The following is a 14,907-nucleotide window of genomic DNA, read 5'->3' as shown; positions in this document are numbered from 1 at the left end:
TGAGCATAATGCTAAGATAAGCATTCTAGCAAACTTACTTCAGGCAGGTCCAACGTGTGGGGGAGAGAGTCCTCCTTTATTTCCTGTCATTTGTTTTAAAATGATGACTCGGGACAAGTTTCATCTACTTAAGCAATTTATGTACAATTTATAGTATTAATTCTTCTGTGGAAACGACTCTTTTCGTAGAATTGTTTCCAAATGTTCCTCCCTTTACAGTAACCAAATTGGCACAAACCGGGGGAGTTGTGTTTCCTCGCTGTCTCTACCTTCCTTATTTCTTTATTATCCTTGAACCTCACCTGTTGTTATCCCGATACCCGAGACAGCAATGTTTTGTTGTTTGGGTCCACGCCCCAGTTTGAGAGGTCACATGACCGACCTATCACCTTCCCTTATTGGACTGGTTACCTTTTCTCAGGTACAACTCACTAGCTCGGCCTCACACATTTCACCGGATACCAAGCGTGAACACTGTGGCTTTTGTGACCAAACCAGAGCACCATTTGAAAAAATGAAAGAAACTGGGGGGCGAGTGCAGCTTTCTACATTTTAACCCATGTTTGAATCACTTTGACCTTTTACATCAGTTTAAATGATTCCTGTTTTCAAAACACGTATTTCTACCGTATGTAGTGTGGGCTGAATGCAAATGCCAAATGCTGATCTTTACAACAGAGAAGGTACAGTGTTTTCCCCATGTGCATTGTCTTAGCTAAGTATATTAGCATGCTGTCATAAGCTAATCAGCGCCAAACACAAGGCAGCAGAAGAGCTCTTTGTTAAAGGGTTGAGGGGTGTGAGCAAGTCTTTTCTTGTGCCCTAATTCCACTGTCCTTTAAATGAACAGTGATTAACATTGATTGACTGAGTGTAGGGAAATGCTTTTCCTAATTTGGAATTAACTGCACTGTTGATTTGTTTTGAAAGAACAACGGCCAATGCGGAAACACACATTCGGCCTACCATTGCTGCAACTTAAACCAAATATTTGGTAATGTGGACTCACTGGACCAGTCCCATTTTGATGTGTTAAAAAAAACAGCACAAAAAAAGAACCTCCACAGCATGTGTGTTGTGTGTGTGCAGCACTTGTTTTCATAAATAGGGCCTACACTAGAAACACCTGTGCTTTAATGACGTTGTCCTTTCTCACAGAGTAATGCACTATTTCACAGAATCACAGCGATACCTCCGATCATTCACACAGTCCGAGGGAACAAAGAACAAGCTTGAGATAACAAACTGAGCACTGAGAGGACAGCGCTCTACCAGCCTGGGTTTCCAGTCCTGTGGGCTTTCTTTGGTGTTAAAGGTGCTTTTCCCACAAATTTCTGCCAGTGGGAGCCTGTGTTAAAGGGGCCTGGATTGTTGTTTGAGTGTAAGCTAACCCCAGGCTTTCTTGGACCCCTACAACAAAACAATTTAAGCTATCTGACTGCAGGCCTCAGTGTCCCAGACAATAAGAGTCTGTCTCTTGTGTCAGTTTGATGCAAACCTTGCCAAAGACTGCAGGGTGGTTGCCAGGACACCGACATGTCCACAACGTTTCATCGCAGCGGATTTGATTTATCTTATCATGTATCCTATATTTTATTTAATATTTATTTTGATTTAATTTACATTAATAATTGTATTTTATTTGTATTACTTGCTGTATGATGTATTATGTTTTTACTGTCCTTGTGTTGTACCATTTTTTTGATTGTTTTCATCTCAAACTTTGACTCGTACTTAAATTTAGGAATGAATGAACAGAAGGAACAGAGGAGGATGCTGTGTCTTTTACTCTGGCGCCATTCTGTTCTCTCTCCACTGTAATTACAAGCACAGGCACAGTTGAAATGACACATGCAAAATCGTCCAAGTATCCCAGATGTTAGATTAATGTTATTGCTTTGCTTGTTGTTCCACACGCATCACCCCACTGATGTTATAACTACAACAATAACAGTATTCTTTGTTGAGCTGGTACTTGTGAGGAGAGCAAATAAGCAGGCAGAGGAGGGAGGTTGCATCAAAGACCAGTGGCAGTCTGCACAGCTGTATAGGCAAACCCACAGACTGTATATAAAGATGGAGGACATGAAAGTGCTGCCCAAAAGTGAAGCCAAAGCGTCTCAATCACCCCCTGGTGGTTGGCTGCAGTATAGATCCTAAATCCCGCCTCCTCAATGTTAATCGTTTGTATATAATCCAGAAATATTATGGTAATTATGGTTCCTATTGTTGTAGGTAGTTCTTTTCACACTGATGAAGAAGTGTTTGTTTTTACAGAAAGTTTGGTTTTAATTACTTATTTGATGATATAAAAACAAGGCCAAACATCCTGATTGACAGCTGAGACTGGCTTGTGATTGCTCGAGCGTGTGCATCAACCCGACCTTGCTTCCTCCATCCCCTGAATGCAACTTTGGCTCTAAATGTCCAAGATGGCCGCATTCATACCCATGATATTTTAGCATCATGTCTAGCCACCACATTTTCTGCATGGCTACCTTTTCCCTGACAAGCCCTCTTTAGCAGGTGTTCAAATGCATAGACATGGTTCGTCACATACCCTGCGCGCCATACATTGACTATTGTATATACAAAACATATAAATGCATCAATGTCGGAATAATCAATGCAAGACCGTCTTCTCTGTGTGTATAAATAATTTTGTAGTGATCTGTAATTTAGCATTTATCCTCCTCATGGGTGTAAGGGTACTTGGTTAAATAAATATTTAAATAGAGTAACTGTAGTAATGAATAATTATGCTCTTTTTTAACTTGACTCCTGTAATCAATCAATCAATCAATTTGATTTGTACAGCCCATATTCACAATTCACAATTTTCCTCATAGGGCTTTAACATGGTGTGACATCCTCTGCCCTTAACCCACAACAAGAGCAAGGGAAAAACTACTAAAAAATCCTGAGCACGGCCCTGTTCAATGCGGTTGAATAAAGGGAAACCTGGTGTTTTGTGTTTTAATGATGTAAAGGAACATGTGGTCGGTCATCTCCTCCGCCTGTAAGACCTAAGACCCGCCCCAGCTCATGCGTCACAGGGAGGAGCCCGGTGATTCCTCTCCGGGGGAAAGAAAAAGACCGGCTACTACCAAATAGGAGCAGCATCGTCTACCAGCCCGGAGGAAGAGGAGGCTCTGCTTGTTTCCGTCAATTAAAAGTGACTCCAGCCGAAGTGACAGCCTGTCTGTGTGTACTGTCTCGGGTGTCTGTGCTGCTGGGTGGATTCAGGGAAACTTTTGACCGAGAGTAATGGCTGAGAAGATCGACATGGAGGACGGGAAGACATCGAACGGAGAGCCGCTGAGCAACGGCCTGAGCAGCCCGGGCAAGAGCCCCCCGGAGCCGCTGGCCCAGAGGGTCAAGCGGATCGTGATGGCCAACCTGCTGGTCATCCTCACCGTGGCCGGGGTCATCATCGGGGTCATCATCGGACTCGGTGTGCGCAACGCGGAGCTCAGCCGGACCCAGGTCATCTACGTTGGCTTCCCCGGCGAGCTGCTCATCCGGCTGCTGAAGATGATCATCATCCCGCTGGTGGTGTGCAGCCTGGTGTCCGGCTCCGCCAGCCTGGACCCCAAAGCCCTGGGCAAGCTGGGCGGCTGGGCCATGCTCTTCTTCCTCGTCACCACCCTGATCGCCTCGTCCATCGGGGTGATCATGGCGTTTATCATCTCCCCCGGGTCGGTGACCACGCAGAAGCCGAAGCTCCAGGGCCTGGGTGACGACGTGCCGGCGGCCAAGGAGGTGATCGACTCCTTCCTGGATCTCATCAGGTGAGCCACCACAGCGAGGGACACGTCCTCAATTGTCCTTCTCTCACCTGGTAACACAACGAGACGAGTCACTGACGACGTGTAGTTGTGGATTTGTTTATTTAGAAGGATCCCCATTAGCTCTACCCTAAGACAGAGCTACTTTAAGTGGGGTCCACATTGAAGACATACATACAGATATCAAACATTTAAAACATACATTACAATACAGATATCAAAAATAAGTTATTGGTTATGCAGTTTTACCTTTGTCATGATATAAAATACTGATCGGTAATTCCAAAGAAGCGAAAACGTCAAACCATGTAATAGAATCCTACACATTTATGTACAGTACAACACCATCTAGTGTGTGGATTGTCCATCAATGACTTTTAATTCATAGAATCAGTCTATTAAAGTCGCTAAACTTAGTTTGAAGACGTCTGAGAGTCTTGAGTGTGAACCACGTGTGCTTTAATGCACCTTTTAGTTGTGTGTGTGTGTGTGTGTGTGCGGTGTGTAGTGTGTGTGCTGTAATGACTGCACACAGTTGCATCAGCTCCCGAGTCAGAGTGACATTTGTCACAGGCATTTCCCAGGAATCCTGTTTTGTACTGGTCCTCACAGACCCAGGGAATACCAGTCAATAATGTGGTTGTACTGCACATTCTGTCTGTACAACACAACCACATGGGGTATGTGGCAATAGCACGTGTGTGAGTGTGTGTGTGAGTTGTGTCAAAACGAGCACAGGGCTGCTCTTGTTCTCTGAGGGAGCACTTTATGATTCTCAGAGGGGTTTTTATTAGTTTGAAAAACAGCTGGACGAAATGACCAAATGGTTTTTAAGATACATATGTTCAGATCAATGTCCCATTATTATCATTTCAAATTTTAAAAAGTGTTTGCTCCTGAGTGAATGTTGTGGTTTTAAACTCTTCTTTATGAGCAGGGAATGACAAACACTGAAAGAAGATTTGCATAAATCTGAGGAAGATCTGTTATTCAGAATATATATACCTCATAAATGTTCAATAATGTTGAACCTTTAATATGCTGCTAGTGTAGGGAGTCAGGATATCAGATTGTTTGGCCTCGTCAGCCTTAAACTTGTTAATTGCTCTTGGAAATCACTTAAGTCAACATGTCACAGAGGAGGCGTTCATGAGGAGATCTTCTGAGAGATTGCAAGAGGCAACAGTGTTCACAGAAAAGTTGAGTCAGAGACATAAATAGTGACTTGACAAAATCCTCTGACACATCATCACCCGGGTTTGTTAAGAACATCTCACAAAACTGGTTGAATGATGGGCAATCTTTGTTTGTCTTTAGTTCCTGCCTTGTTTTAAATAGTAGGGTTTGAGTTTAGTCCGTGCTCAGGTTATCTGGATCAGCCTTAAAAAGAAGAATTGGATATAAGGTGCAATATCTGATATAACATTATTTTAGTTGTTTATTCAAACAAAATGTGTTTTACAGGCAGTACTTCAACTACATGCACTGAGATTGATTTAAACTTGGCTTCAGGATCAATATCGAGATTCTGTCGTCCAATGCCATCGTGAATCATAGTGTCCGTTGCACAATTCTGCCTGGTTATTTTAAAAATTCATTTTAAAATCCTTGCTTCTGCTTTCCATTAAATACTGGAAGTTTGCACCATAAAGTATGGAATTTCTCACCCCCTACTCCTCCTCCCCCTCCTCTTCCTCAGGCAGTGTGACCTATCCCTGGAAACACTTCTTAAAAAAAACTGCCCAGAGTAAACACACACACACACACACACACACACACAAGTGTAATCAGACAAAAGGTGGACATTAACTTATAAACAGACTTATCCTGCATTAAAAAAAACTCTTTGTTTACCGACGCCCCTGAACGCTAGATAACCATTACATGTCTATATCTGCACGCTCAGGACAGTAATGTTTATCTCGTGCAGGACACGTGCCCCCCCCGCCTCACAGTCGCACACCACACATTATCATAATAGGACAGCAGGCGAAACCCGCGCGACTCATTAGAGCAAGCCCGCTCAGTTGGTGTCCTGTTAATTCTGAACAAAAAAGACACAGTGGGACTTTGTCCCAAGAGCTGTTCAGCAAAGCGTAAAAATTGCTTGAGTCATTGTTCTCACACACACACACACTCAGAGTCTGTTTAATGTTTTATTTGTCATACACACGCTCTTTAAGAACGTTTTGACTTTTGAGCAGAGCTCCTCCCACACATCCTTGTTGACACTTCTTATCTCCTGCTTCTTGTTTGTTTTCCCACTTTACACCAAGTAGACGACATATACAGGCGACTGCTATCGGTCAGCGCTTGGTACCCGTGGAATTATTGACCATGCATGTTTGCCCTGAGTTCCAGGAAAGCAGTGACCTTAAATACAATCGCACATGTGGCCCTGAGAACTCAACACAGTACACTTATAGAAATCATCTGCAAACCGACATAACACGTAGAAGTGGAGAAAACCTCTTCATCAATTTAACGACACAAACAGGAAACTTGCTGCAAATACAACTTTAACCAATACTCACACCTCGACCACATGTAAAACAGCCAAAAACTTGCAACTCAACAGGAATGTTTCCATGGGGGCATGACTGTGACACTTTTCAATGTTGTCTTTACTGTGCCATTGATCTGAAATACACAAATCTAGCGTGGGAAAAAGACAAAGCTATCACATTACCCAGCTAACTTACATGCGGGTCTGATTCTTTAGGTCCCCCCTTACGGCCACCATGCAAATTGTATAACACAAATACTTCTCGGCAAATGTTTACATACTACCTGCTCGTATCCCAAGTCTTAAGGCTCCTTTATACTTGTCCGTTTTTTCGGATACAGACAGATAAGACCGCCCTATCCGCCGTGGAACGCCCTCTCTGAGCGCCTCGGAGAGCTTTTCGTTTTTGTCTAACTGTCCGTCTTTATTTCGGAGACCCCACGGACAGCCCTTGGCTGTAATTGGTCCGCAAACGACATCATTTCCCTACGACGTCATTTCCGGATTTCACATTTCCGGACCTTAAACGTCCTGCTTCACAATAAACACAAACACAACTACGATTAATGTGACGTGTGTGTTAAGCCGGCGGAGTTGTCCAGCTACCGGTGGCTCGTTAGAGTACTGACGGCATGTGTGCACGGTCACATACGGTTATAACAAGCTTTCAAAACGGCGCTAGCAGGTTACGCTAGCGGGCTAGCCACCATGCTAACTGCGGTGGTAACAGTGCAAAAACCCGCCGTCACGACTTTAATTCCACTTCTATCATGACACTGTTTCTACAATACCGTCAGGTTAGAAGCAAGAAGCAAACACTGGGTAGTAGCTAGTGTCGGGAGTCCCTGCTGACTGTGTGTGGAAGCTGGGGTTGAAATTAGCTGGGAGGGGAGCTAGCTAGCTCCGTCTAGCTTCGAGCTTCGTGTAGTTTCAAGCTGTGGGATTAGCAACACAGTTCGGAAACAAGATCTGGGAACCGCTGCGCTAAGAAACGATTACATCAGCATTTTGACCTGCTGGGTGTCACTTTATTTTATTTAGTTGCCATCGTAGCCTACACTGTGTGTTAGTGGGGAGAAAGTAAATAAACAGAGTAGGCTTCTCCAAGCTTGTCTTCCGTTGCGCCACCTACTGTTCTGGCGGTGAATTGTTTTCAACACGGAGAAGTAAAAATGAAAAAGTGTCCGTCCGATCTGTCCGTTGGTCCGTCCGTAACGGATTCGTAGTAGTATAATGGAGCCTTTAGAGGCAGCAGGGAGCTTAGTGGACTGTATTTTGTCATCTAATGGATTTAAACTCAACATAGAACAAACATTTTCATCCATCCTGTTGAATCTTGTTGCCAGGCAGGAAACCAAACATTTATTATTCCACCTAGACATGCAATAGGCGTTCCCTCATTTATTGCCAGTTCCGGGACACGCAACAAGAGAGCATGGCAGACGTCAGAGCAGCAGGCCTCAAACAATCAGCAGTCCGTCATTAAGGAAACACACCTACCTATTGATGTATTGTTAGATTGAACCTGTGCCAGGACTGAAGTGGTGGCAATAAATAACAAGGAAGTGTTAATGGATGAATTCGGAGGGAAAGGAAATGCACGGTGATGGATGAAGGTCTGGTATGGAGGTATGGAGCTGTTCATAAATCATTATAATCCCCATGATTATATTAAATCAATGAAATCATGAAATAGTTAATTTTCTCGGTCAGACTGCACCAGTCAATTGAAAGACACAAACGTGTAATTCACATCGTAAAACACGTTTGAATATCCAAATGGACTTCACCATTAGCTTGAAAGCCTGACTTCCCTTTCCTTCTTTTTCCTTGTGGCGCTAATTCACATGACCAGAATCCAGCCTGTGATCCGGGGGCACGCCGTCGCATGCTCTCCTGTCACAGTCACATGGTGTTTAATCCGGACGCAATACAGTTCCAATGAAAGCAAATGAATGGCTGCAAAGAGCTTGTGAAGTTAATTCCTTATTACTCTAAATCCATTACAGGCAGCTGAGTATCAGGAACACTTTTGTTTCATGAGTTCTTAGGAGATTTAATGTGCAGCTGGGCCTATGTACCCACAACATATGTGTGTGTGTGTGTGTGTGTATGCATGTACTCGTTAGCAGAGAAAATCAGACAATCAGAAATGGGGGCAAAGGGGATTAATGGTTAAATTCTCTCAGCTATTTCCACATGATCAACCTTGTGATTCTGTCTGTATGTGATAGTAGGAGTAGTGTGATGAATAGTTGTTTTATTTAAAAGCTAACAGCTAAGAGTTTATCAGAAACAATTATGAACTTTTTGGACTTAAAAGGTGTGTGTAATGTCTTCTTACTACTATATGCAAAGGAATTGAAAGTGTACTTAAGTATTGTTTTATTTTGTCTCACCACAGAAACATCTTTCCCTCCAACCTGGTGTCTGCCGCCTTTCAATCAGTGAGTATCCGATCTGGATTCTGTAGTTTGTACATGATCACAGTTTGAAATTGTAAAGAATGAATGTTAAGATAAGATGACTGGTTTTAATAAACTAACTTTGTATCCCTTTCTTTCCCACCCAGTATGCGACCAGCTACAAGCTGGTTACAAGGAATGGCACCGATGGAAACCCCAACATCACAGTGGAGAAGGTGAATGGCTCAGTTTTTCACATATGATGCACTTTGGGAAATAAAGCCCTGTATTGTTCGGTGTTACTCATGTTCTGTCTGTCTTCAGGTGCCCTTTGGAACAGACCAGGACGGGATGAATATTCTTGGTCTGGTGGTGTTTGCCATTGTGTTTGGCGTGGCTTTGAGGAAGCTGGGAGAGGAAGGGGAGATCCTCATCAAGTTCTTCAACTCCTTCAACGAGGCCACCATGGTGCTCGTCTCCTGGATCATGTGGTGAGGAAGACCTGCATGTTTCTGCATCAGGAGAGATTAGAAAAAATACATGTTAAATACATTTGAAACTCTTTCTTTATGCTGTGCTCCAGAATTACAATCGACAGCGTTTGTACTGTTTCTTACCCTCTCCCTCTCTCTTGCCCGATCCTCCTGCCTCTCTTAAGGTATGCCCCTATTGGTATCATGTTCCTCGTTGCTGGCAAGATCGTCGAGATGGAGGACGTTGGCACACTGTTTGCCAGTCTAGGAAAATATATTGCCTGCTGCATTGTGGGACATTCCATCCATGGCTTACTTGTGCTGCCTGCCATCTACTTCGTCATTACAAGGAAGAACCCGTACACCTTCCTGTGGGGGATATTCACCGCGTTGGCCACAGCCTTTGGAACGAGCTCCAGGTAACTGAACTCGTAGCTGTTTACTCAAGGCAGACCCATGGGTGGCTGGCTGATTGATAACAGCAATATGTGTAGATAAGCTAAATAAACAAAATAAACAATGAAGAAAAGAAGTTCACTGTTGTAAAAAATGGATTGGTTGTATTTGTGCTTTCTTTTCCCTGTAGTAATTAAAAAAAAACACTTTCACACACTTACACATTTCCTATTTCTTGTTTGTTTTAGCTCTGCTACTCTTCCCCTGATGATGAAGTGTGTAGAGGAAAATAATGGCGTCTCCAAGCACATCAGCCGCTTCATCCTGCCCATCGGAGCCACGGTCAACATGGACGGCGCCGCTCTCTTCCAGTGTGTGGCCGCAGTTTTCATTGCTCAGCTGAACAACGTTTCCCTCAACTTCATCCAAGTCATCACCATCCTGTGAGTCCTTAACCACTGAAACACCCACAGTCACACAACAGGACTAAATATTGCAACCACTTTTGCAGCTGTATTGTATACAAATATAGATGCTTTATAAAGATATACTGTATATATATATATATATATATTTGCAGCTTAATGATTGTGCAAATGCAGTGCAAACATCTTACAATGTCCTCCTGTCTTCCCTTCCTTCAGTGTGACAGCCACAGCGTCCAGTGTCGGAGCAGCAGGTATACCTGCCGGGGGTGTGTTGACCCTAGCTATCATCCTGGAAGCAGTGGGCCTGCCAACCCATGACATCTCTCTCATCCTGGCTGTTGACTGGCTTGTGTGAGTACAAAACCTTTTTTGTATTTTATGTGGGTATAGAGCGGGACATATATTTGTAACATACTCCAAAGTAGAAGGGCACTTGGAGAGCAAGTGGCGTATCTTTCCACGTTTAAAAGCAGAGAGAGAATTCCTCTATCTGGCTGTGTCCACTTCAAAATGTAGTGGGGTCCTCCGTGGGTTATACCCCACCCCCTCTCCAGAGTTTCATGGAAATCTGTTTGTGTAATCTTGCTAACTAAAAACATAAATGCCTTGATGAAGTCTTTCGACACACAATGTTTGAATTGCTTTGTGATGCATTTTGTATCATATTTATCATCATATTCAAATAGTTTGTCATCTGCTTTGTCTTCCTCAGGGACCGAACCTGCACGGTGCTGAATGTGGAAGGTGATGCTTTCGGAGCCGGTCTCCTGCAGAACTTTGTTGACCGTACAGCCAAAAGAGAGGAAGGCAACGAGCTGAGCGAGGTCAGGATGGAATGCGAACCGTCGGCCGCCGCACCCGAGCACTCGCCGCTCATTGAAAAACCAAACGAGGGATATGATGAGAAGCGACCGCTGTCTACTGAAAAAGAGTCAGCCATGTAAACCAGCTGATGTCACCGAAGAAACCCCTCACTTACGTAACACTCCTGAAAGATGCAACCTTAGTTTTTTCAATTTTTATCTTATTATATTTGGTACTTCCTGCCCGAGGGAAGGAGTGCACACAGAGAGGATGAACATGCAAACAAGAGCTCTCTGTCCCCAACACTTCTCTGTGGAGGCGTGTTTTTGAGAAGTGCCGAAGGGGGAATATCAAAGGCGGTTTTCTGAACAATGACTTGGGTTTTCACTTTGAGGGACATTGATGCACATTGTCAGGCTGCTGTATTCACTCACACTGATGTTGCATTCAGTTGGTCCTCGTCAATTTTAAAGTCAGAATTCTATTCAGTCTATTAGTCCGTTACCATGTGACCAGTGACGCCCTGCAAAGATGTAGAAGCTAATGTCCGATCTACTGTTACAATTATAGGGAATGTTACAATTGGATTGATGCAGTTACTTATTGGCTAATTGTTGCTGCTTTGTCACATCTTATTTACTGCATTGAGGAAATTACTTTTAATCACTACTCTATTTATGACTATTCACCTTTTTAATATCAACTTCCTGGTGTAAATCCTCAAGAATTCTGACTGTAAATTTGATGAGGACAACTGTACAGTTTGCTGGACCTAGTCTGCATTAGCAAGACACTTCATTTACTTATCTGGAATCCTTAGCCTTCGATGTGTGCATGTGTGTCTGTGTGTGTAAGTGTGTGCGTGTGTCTGTCTGTGTGTATGATAATATCCAGTAAGGCTTAAATGATTTAAACTATCATTATACTGTATCTTTAGAATATAAACAAACATTGTGCAGTTTATTATAAACTATTGAAGCCATTTCCCTGAAATTTTTTACTAATGCTCTATTTAAACCATTTCTCTTGTATCTGATTTGACAAAAGCAAACTGAACATTAGTTTACAGTCTGCAGGAAAATGGCTGTGATATTTATGACAAGCTCAAATATGTTTTTATTTTATTTTTTAAAAAGTTTGAATTTGGGTCAAGGCTTTTTATTATTTTATTATCATGACTTTGCTTATATCGGGCGAATTGTTGTGTACAAGAAAAAAGCACTACACTTGCTAAACCGGTTTTTAAGATTATATTTATACTGCGACACACACCAAATGAAATAATAACCTCAGTCACATCCCAGAGATGAATGAAGGACCAGTTTGTCAATGCACATGGACACGCACATGCACCCTGACCTCAGAAGAACATCTGTGACTTTAGATCTCAGGATCACTCTTTTGATTGGAGACTGTCCTTCAACTACATCTTTACGCCCCAAGGAACCAAATATCGCACAGAGTCACTGACGGAATCTGTGCGATCAACTCCTCATGACATTTTGTACAAGTAAAAAGTGAGATGTGACGACATGGTGTAAAAGCAACAACTCTTCCGATGCAAAGATGTCAGAACGGCTGAAGTGGACTGTCACTTTGTTCGAGGTGAAAGAGTGATCATGTCCTGATATCAACCTGTTGATGTTTTGGCTTTAAGGTTCTTAATTGTTTGATAATCATATTTATTTCTCATCAAATTCCAAAGAGGGCAGTTTTTTGACATGATGGTAACTCAAATTTGTATTGTTTGCTAGTCTTCAAGTCTAACTGGTTAGTGGTATTTTTTATTTGTTATGTTCATTGTTGTCATATTTTCTACTTGTGGGTGAACGTCTAGACTGTGTGTGCACACGGTGGCTTCCATGTGGGGATTTTACTTTTGCAGTTTGGCAGTGGGAGAAAGTGTCAAGTGTTGGTGAATGAAGAAACTGTACAATTGCTCTAGTAAAAGCTTATCTCTTCCATCCAAATCATCTTTAACTGTTTAGAATGATGGTCCTAAATATTAGGTGCTAAGTTTATGAGGAACGAGTTTGGCGGTATTAACCAAATTGGTCATCCGTAAGTTCCTCACAAGCCTAAGTAAGATCTTATTATTTCTAAAGTCTTGTTGGTCATCAGTGCTAAAATGTGGAGCATTGCCCCAAAGCATAGCTGTGTTGGTGCAGGGTTGTGAAGATGTTATCATTCCTTTCTGAGATATTTGACCCTATGGACGTCTGATTCTATCATGTTGTGTGTGTCTGTGTGTGGTAGTTGGTAATGATTTTGTTACAGTAGGGCTATGTTTCAAATAAGGTTACAATCTGAATGTACTGTCTGTAGGTTTTAAAACAATAAAGGCCTTTTTTTACCTACATGAGGGTTTGTTTTCACCTTTGTCTGAAATTGGAGAACATCCAGTTAAAGGAGTGGATCAAGCTGAAGAAAATGAATTGCTTTCCTTAATGTTTCAAGGTGGAGCCTTTTTTTTTTACAATTTTGTAAATTTATCAGGAAATGGTGAATTATATATGACATTAAAAGACCTCTGCCATTTTCCTTAGCAGAGGTGTGAGCTCCAGTACGTGATAATCTAGTTTTGATAATGTGGCTGTTAGTTTTGTCTCTTGGTTACAATCGTGTTTTAATGTTACTCATTAATATAAAATGTTGCCCTTAGGAACAGGTTCCTAGTGTCACACATCAATGATCAACTATCCGGAAGTATCTGGACTATTCTCAGGAACAATTGTCTTTCCTGGTCTAATATGTGGGCTTTGGCTACTTTGTGAATTTAGTTTGTTGTATTTTTAGTTATAGTGCAATTCATCACAGTAAAGTATTGTATATTAAAATCACAAGTTACACTGGCTGCATACCTGAAGTCACTCTGCAGAAGAATGCAAGAGAGGAAACATATTCAAAATGACTGAGATCCTTTATGTTCCTGCTTCCAAAAATAACCACACATACTGGGGCCTCTCAGTCATAAAGACACAGATCAAGTTACCAGGCCATGTACAGTATGAACAATCCTGTTTAACCATTGATTATACACTGAGGAATCTGATATCTGCAAGTGAAAGGATATCTTAATGTCAGTGATTTTGCTCGACTGGGATACAGGGGAAGTAGTCCACACTGCTGGGATCAGTCTGTGACGGAGAAGAGAGCTGAGTTGCTGTAACTTGACATTCCTGTTTGTCCTGTTATAAAAACCTCCAGCACCTGGGCTCCTGCCATGTGGTTGAGGAACTCCCACAATGCTGTCGACAGTGGGGAGAAAAACAATGTGGTGCAGAGAGCTTAGCAGTTACAAAGGAGAACATTCAGGCATGGTGTGCCACCTAGTGGTCAAAAAGATTTGCAGGAGCTGTTGCAATCTTTTCATATTTTCCAATGGTCTTCAAAACAAATCCGAGTAAAGTAAATGTGACAGTTCAGATGCCTTTATTTGACCAGTTCATGAAATGAAGTGACAACTTGATTCAACTCACACATGTAACAACACAACAGGAATCGTGTGAAACCTGCAGGAGCCGGTGGTTGTATCTCTTTTTAAATTATTTATTTTAATATTTCCATGAATTAAAATTCCACTTCAGTCAATACATTATACATGCTCAGTAGTTACACATAACTGAGCAAAGTTTCAACACTGATTTACAAATTCAGTCGTCGAATGGGGCAACATGTCATCCGCCCCATATGCCAACGATAACAGGATGTATGGGTGTGTTTAAATTTCACCACAGGTTAACTTACTCACCGCACTATAGTTGTCCGGTCCCGACATCGCATACACATAACAATCATTCATTAACAGAGCCAAACTGAAGATAGAATGAATCAGTGCAAAACAATGCAACACAGTAAAGAAACGTATAAAACACCTTTCAGAGCGAAGTTCCTTAAATACCTTAAATCCTGCTGGAGATAACGTCATATATTAAAATCTTTACAGCAGTCGTGTTTATATCTAACTGTGCAACCTGTCCAGATTTAGTGCACTATGTAGGTTTCTCTTTATAGAACTGATGTCAATGCCCTTGAGAATGATGTATTCAAGTTCAGTATTCAAATGTTCATGCCCTCAACAAACTGGCCACTCACAACGAATGAAAG

The 14,907-nt window shown here is 42.2% G+C and overlaps 1 protein-coding gene across 1 annotated transcript; it reads left to right on the top strand.

The window, feature by feature from the left end:
* Positions 1-3,121: 3,121 nt before the first annotated feature.
* Positions 3,122-13,157, top strand: slc1a5 (solute carrier family 1 member 5). Its single transcript, XM_061073614.1, has 8 exons — positions 3,122-3,791; positions 8,699-8,741; positions 8,867-8,935; positions 9,024-9,190; positions 9,358-9,591; positions 9,817-10,011; positions 10,213-10,347; positions 10,709-13,157. Exons 1-8 carry the CDS (start codon positions 3,268-3,270, stop codon positions 10,938-10,940), a joined length of 1,599 nt encoding a protein of 532 aa, XP_060929597.1. The 5' UTR covers positions 3,122-3,267; the 3' UTR covers positions 10,941-13,157.
* The last annotated feature ends 1,750 nt before the right edge of the window (positions 13,158-14,907 follow it).

This window comes from Limanda limanda, chromosome 6 (assembly GCF_963576545.1).
Source record: "Limanda limanda chromosome 6, fLimLim1.1, whole genome shotgun sequence".
Lineage (NCBI taxonomy): Eukaryota > Metazoa > Chordata > Actinopteri > Pleuronectiformes > Pleuronectidae > Limanda > Limanda limanda.
This window is presented reverse-complemented; position numbering and strand designations above follow the sequence as displayed.

Coding starts and splice junctions, on each gene's coding strand:
- slc1a5 (XM_061073614.1), top strand. CDS start 3,268: ATGGCTGAGAAGATCGACATGGAGGACGGGAAGACATCGAACGGAGAG. Junction 3,792..8,698: donor TCCTTCCTGGATCTCATCAG/GTGAGCCACCAC, acceptor GTCTCACCACAG/AAACATCTTTCCCTCCAACC. Junction 9,191..9,357: donor CTCGTCTCCTGGATCATGTG/GTGAGGAAGACC, acceptor GCCTCTCTTAAG/GTATGCCCCTATTGGTATCA.